General features: G+C 33.8%; 1 protein-coding gene across 2 annotated transcripts in view; it reads left to right on the top strand.

The window, feature by feature from the left end:
• LOC109080976 (netrin receptor UNC5C-like) overlaps positions 1-17,246 on the top strand; it is a 124,911-nt gene that overhangs the window by 37,378 nt on the left and 70,287 nt on the right. For both annotated transcript variants that reach the window (XM_042723184.1, XM_042723183.1), the window contains exons 2-3: positions 6,655-6,888; positions 14,673-14,816. In XM_042723184.1, the coding sequence (XP_042579118.1) occupies positions 6,655-6,888; positions 14,673-14,816 (378 nt within the window). The remainder of the gene's footprint in view (positions 1-6,654; positions 6,889-14,672; positions 14,817-17,246) is intronic.

Raw genomic sequence — 17,246 nt, 5'->3', positions numbered from 1 at the left:
GGCTGCTCTTGGCGGTGTGTGTCCTCACGCTGGGTCAGTAATTAAACGTGATTTTTATCATAGTGCGGTGTGTAAATGATGAGTCTGGGGACGAGTGATAAACACTGTTGATTATAAGAGCTCATCAACGCTGCATTGCCTCTGCTTGACTTTGTGTCTAATACACACATACACACACACACACACAGAACGTGGATTGCTGGAGTGCCGTGTGTCGTTTCTGTTTGATCTATGATCACATTAATTGCCTCTGCTCTTATTTAAGGAATATTCTGGGTTATTTTTTGACATAATGTTTACGAACAGCATCTGTGGAATGCTCTTGAGTTCGACAGACATGGATTTTGACTTGTCCATATGATTGTACAAACTTACAAAAGAAGTCAAGCAAGGATACAAGAAACACTGCAAATAAACATATGAATAGGGCTGTGCTCATTCATTCATTCATTGTTCTACTTTCTGTTAGGGACCGACTTTATACATAACTATTTATTTATTTGTATTTATTAGTTTTAGTTTTTTTGTGGTACAGTACTTTCTACAAGAGTAAAGAGACCATATTTGTATATGAATATTCATTCATCTGATTATTAATGATAATATTATATATATTGACAATGATTTTGCATATTTTTTTGTGATATTGCATTAATACTTAAAGCCCTGAGTTTATTTATTTATTTATTCTGATTCTGATTCTTATGGTATTATTTTGTAATGTTAAAGTCATATTTGTGAATTGTTAATATAATTATGTATATAATGATTAATATGTATGATTAAATAATAATAATAATTTATATATATATATATATATATATATATATATATATATATATATGAATATATACGATATATATATATATATATATATATTATTAATTATTGACAATTATATTCTGATATACCGATCAATTTTGCATACTTTTTCTCATCAGTACTTCAGATCCTTATTTTTTTTTTATTCATTTGTTTAAAATTCCGACACTCATGATCATTTTTGTAAGGGTAAATAGACTAAATATTTGTGATTTTTACAAATAAATAAATGTTAGTCAATTTGATTATTATATACTGATATTGATATATATTGATATTAATTGATATTAATATGAATTTTTCATTATTTTTCTCTTGCTATTGCATAAATACTTTTTCTCCATTGTTTATTTATATTTAGGTAACACTTTAGAATAAGGTTCCATTAGTTCATGTTAGTTAACTACTTTAGTTAACATGAACTAAGCAAGAACAATAGCTGTATTTTCATTAACTAACATTAATAAAGATTAATACATACAGTAATAAATGTATTGTTCATTGTTTGTTCATGTTAATTAATACAGTAACAAACATTAACTAATGGAACCTTATTCTAAAGTTTTACCTATTTTTATTTAATAATCTGTCTGTCTGATTGTTATTATTTTATTTTATTTTATTATTGTTTACTTTTTCATTTATTTGCATTCGTATCATTTCTGCAGTCCCGTTTAATGAAGCAGCAGCTTGTCTGAATAATCTTGGACAAATTCGATATGCCATGTGCGGTAGAGAGATTAAAACTGATTCCCTCCAGAATGTCTTGGCCCATAGACACCCATTAGAAATTCATTGGTGTAAACATGATTCTGCTCATTTTTACAGATTATTTTCTGTAGTAGCTGACGGCATGTCTCTGATGCCATCGATAGAGGTTAAGTTGTATTTAACCTGGAATATTCCTGCAGTAGTGGACCATTCACTGTTCATCAATAATACACTCACACGCTCCGGAAGGTTAAGCTAATAAACGTGACCCCTCTCGCGCTCTTTTGTCGTGCGAAAGATCCCAGCTTGGTCTTTAAGCCCCATTATTAAGAGAGTTAATCATCTGAACCAGCGCCGGACCCTCTGGCACCTGAGAGGAGAGACGGTGAGAAGAGCACTGGAGAACAGCCAGAGAAACAGAGAGCTTTCAGAGGACTCAAGGTCCTTCCACACTAGTCCCAAATTTTTGCGTGCGTTTTTTCACTTTTTTTTTTCATATTTGTCATCCTTTTCTATCAAAATGCATGTTACGGATGCGAAAACACAGATAATCGAAACTGATACGAATATATTTGTGATGGACGTAAGTTTCGGAGGCAGTGTGTAAATGTGACTGACACAACGTGAGGTCGCATTTATTTTTCAACGTGCGAAAATTTCGGACTCCATGTGCAATGCCTTTACTCTGCACTTCAGGAGCATTTCATTTGTCCCTTATGATGTTAGTCAAGGTTTTCCTCTACCATAATTCAGTTTTCTACGATGATTTTCCACCTTCTCTCTGACCTTTACATACTTTCTGTTAGGGGTGGAAGGAAAAAATAAATTGTGCTTCGATTCTACAAACTGCTTTGACTGTGTGTTAAGCTTTCCAAATGAATGCTTTTTGTTCATTCACATATTAATTCATTTCATGTATTCATTCATTTGTTCATTCCTTTGTTCTTTCATTTATACGTAGATTCATTCCTTCATTCTCATTTGTCTGCTCATTCATAGAGTCATTTATTTATTCTTGTTTGTTCATTCGATTCGTAGATTCATTCCTTCATTCTTGTTGGTGTTTGTTCATTTGTTCATATATTAATTACTTGATTCTTGTTTGTTCATGCGATCATAGATTAATCTTGTTTGTTCATTAGTTTATAGATTCATTTCTTCATTCTTTGTTTTTTTAATTCTTCTTTCATTCATTCTTGTTTGTTCATGCGATCATAAATTCATTCCTTCATTCTTGTTTGTACATTTGTTCATAGATTCATTCTTTCATTCTTGTTTGTTTGTTGATTCATAGATTCATTCATTCTTGTTTGTTCATTCATTCGTAGATTCATTCCTTCATTCTTGTTTGTTCAGTTGTATGTTCGTTTATTCATAGATTCATGCCTTTATTCTTGCTTGTTTGTTCATTCGTTCGTAGATTCATTCCTTCATTGATTCATAGATTCACTCATTTATTCTTGTTTGTTTACGTGATCATATTAATTCTGGTTTGTTCATTAGTTTGTAGATTAATTCTTTCATTCTTGTTTGTTTGTTCGTTCATAGATTTGTTCTATCATTGTTCTTTTGTTAATTTCTCCGTAGATTCAGTCATTCATCTTAGTCTGTTCATATGGTCCTAAATTAATTCATTATTTTATAATTCGTAATTTTTGCTCTTTTTTTAATTTGTTAGTTTATTACTTTTCTGTTTATGTGTCTATTACTGTGTTCTTTCATTCATTACTCATTGATTGATTCATCTGTTTATTCATGTGTTCATTGATTTTTGTTCATTCACGTTCACTTGTTCATTCATCCATTCTTGTCTTTGCTTTTATGTTTTAAAGCTATATTTAGATATATATTTATAACTAAATATATAAGTTTAATAGTTTACATTTGGTATTCAATGAACCCATGAATTAACACGAAAAGTAGGTCAAGAATCATTTTAGGATTAAGTCATGATTCCAAGAAATGAATCACACCGGATCGTGAGGTGCCTAAAGATGCCCACCCCTACTTTACATAGGTTTCAGGCCTTGTATTTGAAGAGTATCAGTTTTGTTTGTGTGTTTAAATAGAGTAAATAACAGAGAGACTGTTTGTGTGTATTAGATTAATCTGGGATTTAAATAAATGAGTCATCTCAGATCATTTATCTCATAATAACATCTGCAAACACGACACCGACCCAAACAAAACAGATGTGGCTCTCGACCCGTCATTAGATAGCATGGCTGTGCGGTGACCCGTTAATGGAAAGTAATGTACCCTAAAGAGTGTTAATTTGGGGTGAAAGCAGCTCTGTGTGTGTGTGAGACAGTCAGAGAAGAGTTATGAGCCGGACTGCGTGCCCTCGGACGGGTCAGCGGGCATCTAATGGAGGCATTCAATAATAATCTGACGCTCGTGCCATGTGTGTGTGTGTTAGTGTAATGTTAGTATCCGGTATATGTATTGATGCGTCCAGAAATCGATGCGTCCTGGGTTACGATCCATCCATTATGTGCATGTGTGTGTCTGTGTAATTTTGAAGATCTCTGCATTTATGCAGGAAGTGAAATTGCACTACACTTTATTTTTAGTATTTTACTAAAAATAAAGGTGCTTCACGATGACATACAGTAGAAGAACCTATTTTGTCTAAATGGTTTCATAAAGAACCTTTAACACCTTTAACACAAAAGCTTCTTAGTGGTGAAAGACGGTTCTTCAGATTATAAAAGGGTCAGAAAGAGATGCTTCTTTAAAGAACCTATGACTGAATGGTTCTCTGTGGAACCATAAATGGTTCTTCTATGGCATCGGTGTGGAGAACCTTGTAAGCACCTTTATTTTTAAGAGTATATAGACATAAACAGGAGTGATTTTAACTGATCGGTCCATCAGTTCAGTCTTTTTGTTTGTTCATTCATTCATTTATTCTGTCATTTGTTCATTCTTTCATTAGTTTAATTTATTTGTTTATATGTTCATTTATTAATTCATTATTTTGGTGGGTTATATGCTTGTTCTTTCGTCGGTTCATTTATTACCGGTTGTTCTGTTCTTTTGTCTGTTCATGTCTGATTCATTATTTTGTTGATTGATTCATCCGTTCATTTGTTAGTATATTTTATTCATTTATTTGTTCATTAGTTTATTAGAGTTTTATTCATTTATTCCATCATTTGATTATACGTTCATGAGTTTGTTCATGTGTTCGTTTATTCATTCATAATTCATGTTGTTTCTTTTGTCTGTTCATTCATGTATTCAGTTATGTTCATTTGTTCATACATTAGCTTATTTGTCAGTTTCTATGTTCTTTGATTGATATTAGTTTATTCTGTCATTTGTTCATTCTTTCATATATTCAATGTATCTTCAATTGGTCATTACTGTGATTGATGTTTGTTTTTTTGTCTGTTCATTCATTTATTCAGACTTGTCTATTTGTTAATTTGTCCATTTATTACTTTATTTCAGTTCACTTGTCTATTTCTGTATTCTTTGATTCATTAGTTTGTTGTATGATTCATCCGTTCATTTATATGTTCATTTATTTTTGTCCATTTGTTTATTAGTTCATTCATTTATTCCTTTGTGAGTTTGCTCTTTTTTTATTCATTTATTCATTCATTACTTTAATAGTTCATGTCTTTTTTGTTTGTTCATTAGTTCATTAGCTCATTCATTAGATTATTTGTTCATTTGTGTGTTCTTTCATTGGTTTGCTTTTGATTCCTTCATTCATTTATTCATATGTTCATTGATTTTTGTTCATTCTCATATTCATTATTTTGTTCTTTGATTAGTTCCTTCATAGGTTCTGGTTCATTCATTCATTCATTATTTATTTATTATTATTATAATTTTTTACATTTTTAACATGTTTGTTGTTTTTTCTGTTCATTCATTTATTTATTCAGGTTCATTTGTTCATTCATTAGTTTTATTCATTCCGTTCTTAAGTCTATTTCTGTGTTTGTATTTATTAGTTTGTTGACTGATTCTTTCATTCCTATGTTCAGTGATTTTTGTTCATTCATTAATTTATTAATTCATCCATTCTTGTTTGTTCATTCGTTACTTTGTAATATGTTCATTGATTTATTCATTCTTATTTTCAGTGATTTTTTTTGTTTATTCACATTCATTAATTTGTTAATTCATCCATTCATGTTTGTTCATTAGTTCATAGATTTATTCATTCATTTGTTTGTTTAGTTGTTCATTTATCCATCTGTTCATTCATTTATTAGTCAGTTTATTCGAAGCAGAAATGTTGAATGATGAGGGAGTGTAAGGGAGAACGTCAGAGATCTCACAACGTCATGTTTATTTGAACTTGAGCTAAAAATAAGCAGCAGTTACTCCATTAAGCAGGGATCAGTTAGAGATAACTGTGAGATCTTGTTTCATAATGAGACCCAAAAACAGGCCTGCACCAGTTTCTGCATGTGAAGTCTCTCCGGACCCCAAACGAGCTCAGCAGACACACATTACAGTATAAGAGGCTCTGAGAAAACTGACATTTGTGAATAAATTGGCTTAATGGGGATTTTTGTCGCAAAAGTTTATTCTGTGATATTGAGAGATGTGTTATCTATTCTAAACCTAATTTATGCTCATTTTATACAGTGTTTCAGTTATATGTACACCACCAATCAAAATAAATTTAATTGCAATTTAAAATAACTGTTAATAGTTATATTGTGAAATGCTATTACAATAAAAAAAACAGTTTTATATTGTAATATATTTTGAAGTGTAAATTAAAATATCACTTTTGAGTAGTAATATTGTGAAATATTATTAGAATTTAAAATAACTTTTATATTGTAATATAAGCTAAAATGTAAATTAAAATATCCCTTTTGATTATTAATATTGTGAAATATTATTGCAATTTAAAATGTCTTATATTTTGTAATTCATTTCAAAATGTAAATTAAAATGATCACTTTCATACATCCATGCTAAATCAAAGTATTAATTTCTTTCAAAAATCTTACTGCCCTCGTGTTGGAATTGCTGATTTGCAAACCTGTCATCTAATTGAAATTGTGAAACGCATCTAAAAGCAGTGCACTACACTCTGTTTCCCACTCACTTCCTGATGCTTCATGTCATCTGTGTTTTTTTTCCCAGGTGATGATGACTTCCTGTTGGGGTTGGGTGAGCTGCCGGAGACCTTCCCCAGTGACCCTCCAGAGCCTCTCCCACACTTCCTGCTGGAGCCGGAGGACGCTTACATCATCAAGAACAAAGCTGTCAATCTCTACTGCACGGCCACACCTGCCGCTCAGATCTACTTCAAATGCAACGGCGAGTGGGTCCATCAGAGGGAGCACACTATTGAGGAGCGGGTGGACGAGACATCGGGTCAGTCGCACACACACACCATCACTCTCCTTTATGGGTCGGAAACATTACAGTGCAATAAAAATGTGATAGCCCTGCTTTATTCATGGTTTTCATTGCTAAAGGTGCTGCTAGAGAGATAGATAAACCCCTTCCTGACATCTACAGGTTTGTGTATTATTTATGTAATGTTATGAGAGCTTTTTTATGAAGGCTTCTTTATATGACTGCTACACAGGGAGTAAAGTTAGTCTAGTCAACACCAAGTGTGACCAGATACACGACCTAGACCACTTTCATTGACTGCTCCATGTGGATACATATGGAAGTTTTTTTCTCCACAGGATAAAAAAAATACAAATATTACAACTTTTAATCTCACAATTCAGACTGGGTTTATTGGTTTTTTTTTAGTTTATTTTTTTCAATTTTTTCGATTTTTGTGTTTTAATTTTTTGGTTTATTTTGTGCAGAAAAAGTCTGAAAAAAAAAAATCTGAATTCTGAGATAAAAAGTCACTATTACACTTTTTTATATTCTGTAGCTTTTATTCTGAAATGGGCTTCCAAAGATACGAGTTAACAGTACGGATCATTTCAAAGTAGCTTCACATTAATAAACAGGAAAATATGTATTCAGTGTATAAGTTTTAAAACAAATTGTATTCTGTGTTTGAGTATTTTTATTCATATTAGTTTAGTTTAGTGTTGTTTTTGTTCTGTTGTATGTTTGTTTTTGTTTTGCAAAGTTAGTGTCATCCAGAAGGTGTTGGAGAGTTAGTGTTACAAGTGAAATAATTGGGTAAATAAGATATGCACTCTTAATGATAAAGGTGTTTTATTGGTTTTATGGTTTCATGAAGAATCTTTAACATGCATTTCCATTGTACAGTAGGTGCTGTTTAAAGGTGCTTCACACTAACAAAAACCTTTCGCTAAATGGTTCCTTGAGGAACCAAAAATCTTTGTTTTGCGGCATTGTTTTGGTTTTTAAGAGTGTTGTTCAGCAAATCACAGTGTCTGTTGTCTTTTTCTGTCACGATTCTGTAGCTCAAACAGTATAACATAGTATTAGCAATGCCATTGTCACGGGTTCAGTTCCCAGGGAATGCATGAACTGTATGTATACCTTCAATGCAAAGTCAAAGCATATGCCAAATGCATAAATGTCTTTTTCACACTGCGAGAACAGAACACAGAGTACAAGCCAAGAACAGTGAGTGATCTAGGTTCACTATTGATGATAGTCAAACGCTAATATGCTACAATTCATAGGTTAAATGTGCACCAAGTAATTTTTTCCCACTTTCAAAAAGTTTCATAAAAGGAAATTTGAACGTACAGTAACAAACAGTATGGGCATTGGCATATTGGTTAAAGCATTGGTATATTTAGGAAGATGAATAAGTGCCAATGCAACATAAATTAAAGATTTTAATTTTCTACTACTACATTCAGAAGTTTGTGGATTGTAAGACTTTTTAATGTTTAAAGAAGTCCCTTCTGCTCACCAAGGCTGCATTTATTTGTTAAAAATACAATAAAATCAGTAATATTGTGAAATATTATTACAATTTAAAATGACTGTTTTCGATTGTAATACATTGTAAAATTCAATTTATTCATGAATTTTCAGCATCATTATTCCAGTCTTCAAATTTGCTGTCACTTTTGATCAATTGTTGAATAAAAATAATAATTGGCTTACTCCAGACTGAATGAGAAATCTAGCTATTGAATAAGACAGTTTAGGGTAATGTTTCACCTACTGTATAGCATGCAACACTTTTAAAATGAAACTAAGCATTAGCTCTCACATATCTGCATGTGTTTTAGGCTTAATGTTTGCTGCAGAAGACAGAAGCACTGCCATGCATTTCGAGGTTGGGAAAGCTACAGTATAGCAGCCCTCCACTAATGTTCGATCATTCAGAATGAAAATAGCACATTTTGGCCGAGGCTGAAGCGCAGTCACCTCACCGCAGTAGAAACCGACACGAGCCACTCTCGGTGTGGGCGAGCGAAGAGCTCAATTCATTACGCAGAGGTTAACAAGCTCCTATTGAGCTAATGACTCTAATGGATCTTTGATATCAACCCGCCGCAGTAATTCTGCTCTAATATCTCTGCGGTGGAAACTTTACTGTCATAATCACACCTCGGATATTACTCGGGGTCAGAGCGTGGAGTTATTATGGGTCGCTGAAACGGAGCCGACTGCTCTAAACACCGTCATTGAACTTTAATGTGCAATGGTAATGTTTATCATAAAAAATTATAGTGCGTGTGAGAGAGAAAGAGATTTAGAGAGATAGAGCGAGAGAGATATAGTTTATGCTTTTAATTAGATTTCTGTCAGAGGTCTGTCTTTGTTCGCCGGCCGCAGGCTCCCTGTGGCATCGCTATCTGTCTCTATTTGGGATGGTGTAATATCGTTATGAATCAATTTCATTGTTCGTTTTGGCGATTGTGAGTAAACAAGGTTAAATCTGTTCTTGTCATGAAAGCTGGTGTGTAATCGGCTCACGGTGTGCGCAATGAGTGTTTTGTGTGTCTAAATTGTGCAGACGATTCAGATTGAGCCTCATTATCTGGTTCAGTCAGAAAGACTCTTTCCTGCTGCGGTCTTCGTCTCAGAGGGCCTCGTTTAAACAGACGTTTTAGTATATTTACACAGAACGGCATTCAGAAAAACGTCTGCCACATTCACAATGTCAAGGAAGTTTGCATTGTTTTCTAAAAGACTGGTCATTTAGCTTTTGGTGGGAAATAGTGATGGGATTTGAGCTCATAAAAACTGAATGTATAACATGTATAATTAGAAAAAATAAATACTTCATCTAATATTTTAAGATATGAAAAATCTGGAAGCCCGTTTCCACCACTGAATAAAAATAAAAAAAGGTTATTGCGACTTTTATCTCGCAATTCGGACTTTTTTTCTCAGAATTACCAGTTAATGTCTCACAATTCTGACTTTATAACTCACAGCTGCGTGTTTTAAAAGTCAGAATTGTGATTGTGTATCTCACAGTTCTGATTTTATTTCTCAGAACTGCAACTTTGTCACGTAATTGCGAGTTTGCGTCATGCAATTATGAGGAAAAAAGTCAGAATTGTGAGATAAAAAGTCTCAATTACCTTTTTAATTTTTTTTTATGTTAGAAATTGTTGTTATGTTATTGTTGTGCTACACAGTGATGATATGACCAATAAGTTATAAAAACATTACTTTACATTTTTACTTTGTCAATTTACATTACTGTAACTCCTCAAAATAACTAAAGCGATTTTCAGCTTTAATTTATGTTGTATGAGCTTCAACTCATTTTTTTTTTAGCAATTTTTAGTTTTATTTTATTTGTTGTGAATTTAACAGCTAAATTGATTGTACTTAAAAATTAATCTGGGATTATATTTAAACGTCTCAGTCTTAACACTCTTTTATTGAAAATATAAACTATTATTCAAAAGTTTGGGGTTGGTTTTTAAAGCTTTTGAAATAGATCTCATCAAGGTTGCATTTATTTGATCAAAAATATAGTAAAAAAAATTGGGAAATATTAAAGGGGTCATATGATGCTGCTAAAAAGAACATTATTTGGTGTATTTGGTGTAATGAAATGTGTTTATGTGGTTTATGGTTAAAAAAAACACATTATTTTCCACATACTGTACATTATTGTTTCTCCTCTATGCCCCGCCTTCTGAAACGCGTCGATTTTCACAAGGCTTATCTCTCTGAAAAGCGACGTGTACTGTGATTGGCCAGCTATCCAGCGCGTTGTGATTGGCCGAATGCCTCAAGCATGTGACGGAAATGTTACGCCCCTTAACATATTGTGAAGCCTTGTCTGGCCGGAGCAACGAGACAAAAATGTAAAACCCATTATAAACGTGATATAAACATGATTTCTAGTCGTGTTTTCTCTTGGATGGCAAAAACAAAGTAGTCAACGAAACAAAGTCACACACCTGGCCTTGAGTGAGCAGAGGCCGGAGGCCTAGAGTGAGCCGCGGCCGGCTTGAGAACGGTGCAGCAGGCGGATTCTACGAAGGAGCGTACCTTGGTCTTGCAGCAACAACATGTGACGACCCCGGGCTGGACTCCGCTTCGTCCACGGTGAAAGCCGATTCAGCGATCCACAGTGCAAAGTTGATGTATTTCCTCAGCGACCAGCACAGATCAGCTCCAGGCATGACGAAGCGGATATCATCCTCTTTTGGAAGGCCAAACAAAGTAGTTTTGCTTTCACAGTGAAACAGCATCTATATGACATGGCAGTGGCGGCAACAACAATACTACAACCAGAATAAAAGTTATGCATTCTTTCTTTGTCTGAACATCTGGGCAGCGTTATGCAAATCTTCCCACATAGTGACATAGATATGTGGGGCGTGTTAGAAAGAGCTGTTTCAGTGGGGCATGGACGAGTCTCAGCTTTTATAAAGAATATCTCTTTGGATTTGAGACTTTAGTGTTTGCAACTTAACAGATCTTTTTTTATTCACCAAGAGATTGTAACATTCCGAAGAGAAAGGAAAATTTTAAATCGCATCATATGACCCCTTTAACATTTAAAATAACACATGACATGCAAGAAAAAATAAATAAATTGTGCACATTTACTAATTTACTAACAATTTACTAATTCGTTCCCTCGATGTACTAAAACGTGCACACGATTGCTATTTTGTTCCCTCGATTTGCTAAATCGTGCGCACAATTTACTTATTCATTCTCTCAATTTATAAATCGTGCACACAATTTATAAATCGAGGGAATGAATTAGTAAATCGTGCACACTTCGTGCTGCTTCATATTTTTTTGTAGAAACCGTAATATATATTTTTGATGAATATTTTTGATGAATACCACATTTCAAAAGAACAGGATTTATTTGAAATAAAAATCTTTTATTATAGATTATAAATGTCTTTACTGTCAACTTTGATCTATTTGTTGCATCCTAGCTGAATAAAACAATTTATTTCTTAAAAAAAGTAATGATAATCTTACTGATCCAAAACCTTTGAACAGTCTTCAATGATCCAGATTCTTGTCTGTTCTTGACAGATGGCCCAAAGAGAAAATCAGAACTCATATTCCCAATAATCCAAAACAAAAATGTGTGTGTGCTTACATTGATTTTCTGTCTGTGTTTATGTATTTGTGCTTTTACATGCTTTGTGTGTTTTTATGCTTGCAAGGCAGCGCTGTATTGATATTCATCCAGCAGTCATTGTTAGAGGTGTTTTTAAGGCGGCAGTATTATTGCTTGTGTTCATTGTGCTTTGAAAAAAATTAAAAAATAAATAAATGTTAAGGTTCAGTGTGAGTCTTCCTGCAGTGATTGTGCTTCAGACGTGAACGATTCCTCAAATCATGTGTTATTGAGTAGAGGTGTGCTGCTACTTTACTGAGTGATCAGACAATACAAAAAGTGAAAAGAATCCAACAGACTTACATTGGTCTATAGATATTACTATTGTTTCACTCACTGCATTGAATTCATGACTGTATTTTTCACCTCATCCTGTGTGAATCCTGCTCTCGTCTCCTTCATATTAGTCTCAGCCTCAGACGTCATGCCCACGGACCATTGGCTGAATGTCTGATGCATATTGGACACAAAAGCAGAAACACTTCAGGAAATTCAAAGTTGTCATTGAATTGGTTAAATTATACAGGATTTCCGGGAGACGTGTGTGTCGCGTTCTTTAATGTTCCACCTGGAAACAAAGATGCCATGACGCCAAACCCCCTCACGAAAGAAGAAAGCCATCGTGTTTACAACTGTGACGACGAGTGCTTATATTTCCTCAAAAGTATGTGAAATATTTAAAGTTTGCTGCATAGAATCTTTAAAAACGTCCGAGAGTTTTACACAACTGTTTAACTGTTATTGTGGTGACATTTCCACGCCCCGAAACGTGACGCTGAAAAGAAACGAACTGTGATTGGTTGTTTGACATGTCGGTCAAACAGCCTCATGGCCGGGCCTTAGCCAATGAAAGCTGCCATGGGTTCCAGACCTTCAGTCGTCAGCCTGAAGGTCTGGCTACGCGAGACTAGCTTCATATCTGCTTGACCATGAGTGATGTTTGTTAAAACATTCATGTGTGTAAGTGTGTGTCTTTTCACCTCACTCCTTCTGTTCAAGGCTGCAGGTTTCTGCCGTTCACATCCAGCATTCTGCACCAAATGCTGCCATAAACACAAACACACACAGCACTAAACAAATAAACACAGAGGTTAAGTGTGAACTATTGATTTCTATCAGGGAATATGTCATGGAGACATTGAAGGGCTCATTATTTATACATGTACAACAGAAGTGCAGTGCTGTCTGATGGCAGAGCACTAAAATATATATAAAAACATCATGCGACATGTGTGTGATCGGCACTGGAGTAGTGGGAGATAGATGTAGCCTCAGAATCTGTTCACGGGGCATCTGAGGAACTTTGCACACAAAAATGTCAACAGCTCTATCAAAATGACAGGCCTGATTTATGCAATTTCATGTGAACATTGTGTAAAACATTTTACAGCATTTTACATGGTCATACAAATTTGGACAAAATGAGGGAAATGTTCTCGAATAAGCACTAGTGTTATTTTAGTATCACATATATAATATTATAGATTATATATATATATATATATATTTATACTTATTTTATTTTTAGCTCTTTTAGTACTTAAGGATAAACTAAATGCCTTGGCAGCTAGCTGACATAAAATAAGTTTAAGTTTTAAATTTAATTTAGAGATTTAGCTGACAAAAAAGTATATAGGAACCCCTTCTGTAACCTTACGTAGTCATGCTGATTTAGTCAAATCAAAAAATATTTTTGTGACTCTACAAAGGACAATGAACTATGGTATTAATTATGGTTTAATTTAATACTATGAATTATTGTATAATTTATGGTATAAAAAAATTGACATTAAACAGTAAAGGAACATTCCCAGAAGTCCCTACATGACACACATGATTATATTTTACATAAATAAATCTTTAAAGATTTTTTTATTTTTTTCTCAATTTGTTTTGTAACATTTTGTCATTATTTTTTGTTTTATTATTTATTTGTTTTGTTTGTTTATTTGTATTTTTATTTATTTAATTTTTATTTAATTTCTGTCAGCCACACATCTGCCAGTTTTTTTTTTTTTTTATACATGAATTTAACAGGATATTTTTTTTTACATGCAGTCTAATATCTTTTGAAGACATGCTCTCATTCAGAGAAGTCCAGGTATTGAAGCAGGGTTGGGCATGAAGCTGAAATGTTTGCACATTTAATGCATTTGACACACACTTTTATCCTATCTGACTTAAATTGCATTCAAACTGTACGGTTTATAATTTCGAACCCATGACCTTGAGATTGCTAGCTCTGCCGTTTGAGCTAGAGGAACGCTTTGAGACGGGAATGTTTACACAAAAATCCTGTCTCTTGTTTAGTTAGCAACATGAAAAGAAAGCGTTCTTGGCATATTTTTAGATATGTTAGGAAAGGCAAACACAGCCATCCTGAAGCTTCTTTGATCAGCTGACTCTCACAAAACTCACGCAGCTACACTTTCTTTGCAAGTACTTGTAATGCAGATATTTTCATTGGATTGCCTAGTTACATAAAAAAAAAAAAACATTTCATTTAAAATGTGCAATCAGATTAGCTGTTTTGGCTAAAATCTGTGCATGTTTTCAGTCAATGTGGACCAGACACTGTGCCGATAGTCAAACGTCTGGCGACATGAGTCTGATGTGTGTGTGTGTGTGTGTGTGTTTGCAGGTTTGGTGGTGAGGGAAGCACGGATCGAGATCTCCCGGCAGCAGGTGGAGGAGTTGTTTGGTTTGGAAGATTACTGGTGCCAATGTGTCGCCTGGAGCTCCGCAGGAACTACCAAGAGCCGCAAGGTGCACGTCCGCATCGCATGTGAGTATAAACACTCTCTCTCTCTCTCTCACACACACACACACTGCTTTAATGAGAAGAGTCTTTGCTCTGTCTGCTTTGACTGCAGGTGATTTTTCTGTCTGACAGACACTTTGGCTTCATGTTTATTGACACACACATACACACACACACACACACACGGTCTGTGAGGAAGTCTGTAAGCTGGCTGAAGGTAATGGAGCATTTATGTAGATCAGAGTCTGCTGACAGGAGACAGTCTGGAGCACACAAACACACACACACACGCAGGGGACTGTCTGGACATCGCTTTATGGTCGTATTAATCTTGTTAATTTCCTGCAGTTCATCTTGAGTGTGTGTGAGTTGGGAGCAGGTTATCGGTGCGGCCCAAGGGCACTTCACTCTCCCTCTGTCGTCTCGGGCTCACTGTGTGTGTGTGTGTGTGTGTGTGTGTGTGTGTGTGTGTGTGTGTGTGTGTGATAGACACAGAGACACGGAGACTGAAACCAACTGGCAGAACAACACAAGAAGCTTCCTCTCATCTGGATGCTTTCAGGATCAGAGCTAAATAAATCAATACGACTTTGGAATTGGTGGATGGATGGATAGACAGACATATAGATAGTTAAACAGACATAGATAGATAGATAGATAGATAGATAGATAGATAGATAGATAGATAGATAGATAGATAGATAGAGACTTCATTCATCTAACATGGTTGTATGTTTCAGGTTTGTCTAGAGTGAGCAACTTAGAAATTAGCTTAAATTAAAAACAACAGATTTTGAATGGAAAGTCCCCAGATGTGTAAATGTATTTACAAAGTTGTTTGTGTGTGTTTATTGACTCATTCAGTCATACTATTGTGAGCAGAGGGGCATTGTGGGAACTCTCAGCTGGGTTATTTTATGGGTGATTGAACAGGGCAGAAATTCTCTCTCTGTCACACGCCAGCACACACAAGATACAAACACACTCGCACAAAAACACACTCACAGACGTACAGCCGCTATCACAGAGAGAGAGACGGACATGACAGGAAGATTGAGCAAGATGATAGATTATCTCACCGATTCACCACCGAACACAAATTTAGTGCCCAAATAAATTCATGTCCTGCATGTGTGTGTGTGTGTGTGTGTGTGTGTGTGTGTGTGTTTGGAGGTGATGGGTTCATATGGATCACCACTACAACACTTTTTGAAGGTTTGTTTGGATTGTGATAGATGCTACAGGTCTGTGTGGGAATGTTTATGACATTTTTGCAGTTTAGAAAGAATGTTATTCATGTTATATTTAAGAATTATTAGAAAAGCCTATTTCTATGGAAACTGTACAGCTTGCAGTTTCTGTAAGATGATAAGTTATTTTTAGTTGTTATATTTGATTAGTGACTAAAAATTGCACATTTTATACATTATTAATTTATATTATATTTTGTATAATATAATTTTCTAATAATCTATCTATCTATCTATCTATCTTCCTATCTATCTATCTATCTATCTATCTATCTATCTATCTATCTATCTATATAATCTTTAAATAATGTTATATAATTTATTTTATACATTTTATAATATATTTATATTTTTTTTAAATATTTTTCGTAACTTGGGCATAGTGATGTTATATTTCTGAATGTTGTATTTGTTTTATTTCTTATGTGATCTTTTTAGAAAATTTATATTTAATATGTCTTATATTTGACTAGTTTAGTGACTTAATATTTTATACATGTTTAGTCCAGAGATTGGGTATAGTGACAGTATATATTTTTAATTTTATTAGTTACTAAATTCTATTATATTTTATTAGTTTTAGGTCTGTATATAGTGATAAGTGTTTGATTATATTTAATTAGTGTAGTGATGTGAACAATGTTATGTTTGATATGGTATTAGTTTAGGAGCAGAATATGATTGTTTTTTTTTATTCATTTTATATATTATTGGTTATATATTATTGGTATATACTGACATGTTATATTTGGTATATGTTGTGTTCCTGTGGCTCAGTGGTAGAGCATTGCGTTAGCAGCGCAAAAGGTTGTGGGTTTGATTCCCAGGGAACCCATGTTAGGTAAAAAAATGTTAGTCTGAATGCACTGTAAGTCGCTTTGGATAAAAGCGTCTGCTAAATGCATAAATGTATGTGCATTTATATTTGATTAGTTAGTGAACTTAAATATTGTATATTTGATATATTATTAGTTTAGGCACTGTGTGTAGTTAAATAAACAAAAATAAATGTTATTTGATTATTTTAGTAACCTAAAAATTAGTTTAGAGTCTTGGTATATAGGAATTGATGTTATATTTGATTAGTGGCTAAATATGTTATATTAGATGTTATATTAGTGACTTTGATTGTATTAGATTAGTGACTAACCTTAAATATATGTTATATATTATTAGTTTAGGCATTGTGTTAAGTGCTAAATAC

This window comes from Cyprinus carpio, chromosome B5, assembly GCF_018340385.1.
Source record: "Cyprinus carpio isolate SPL01 chromosome B5, ASM1834038v1, whole genome shotgun sequence".
Lineage (NCBI taxonomy): Eukaryota > Metazoa > Chordata > Actinopteri > Cypriniformes > Cyprinidae > Cyprinus > Cyprinus carpio.
The sequence above is the reverse complement of the archived record's forward strand: the minus strand, read 5'-3'. Positions and strand labels throughout refer to the sequence as shown.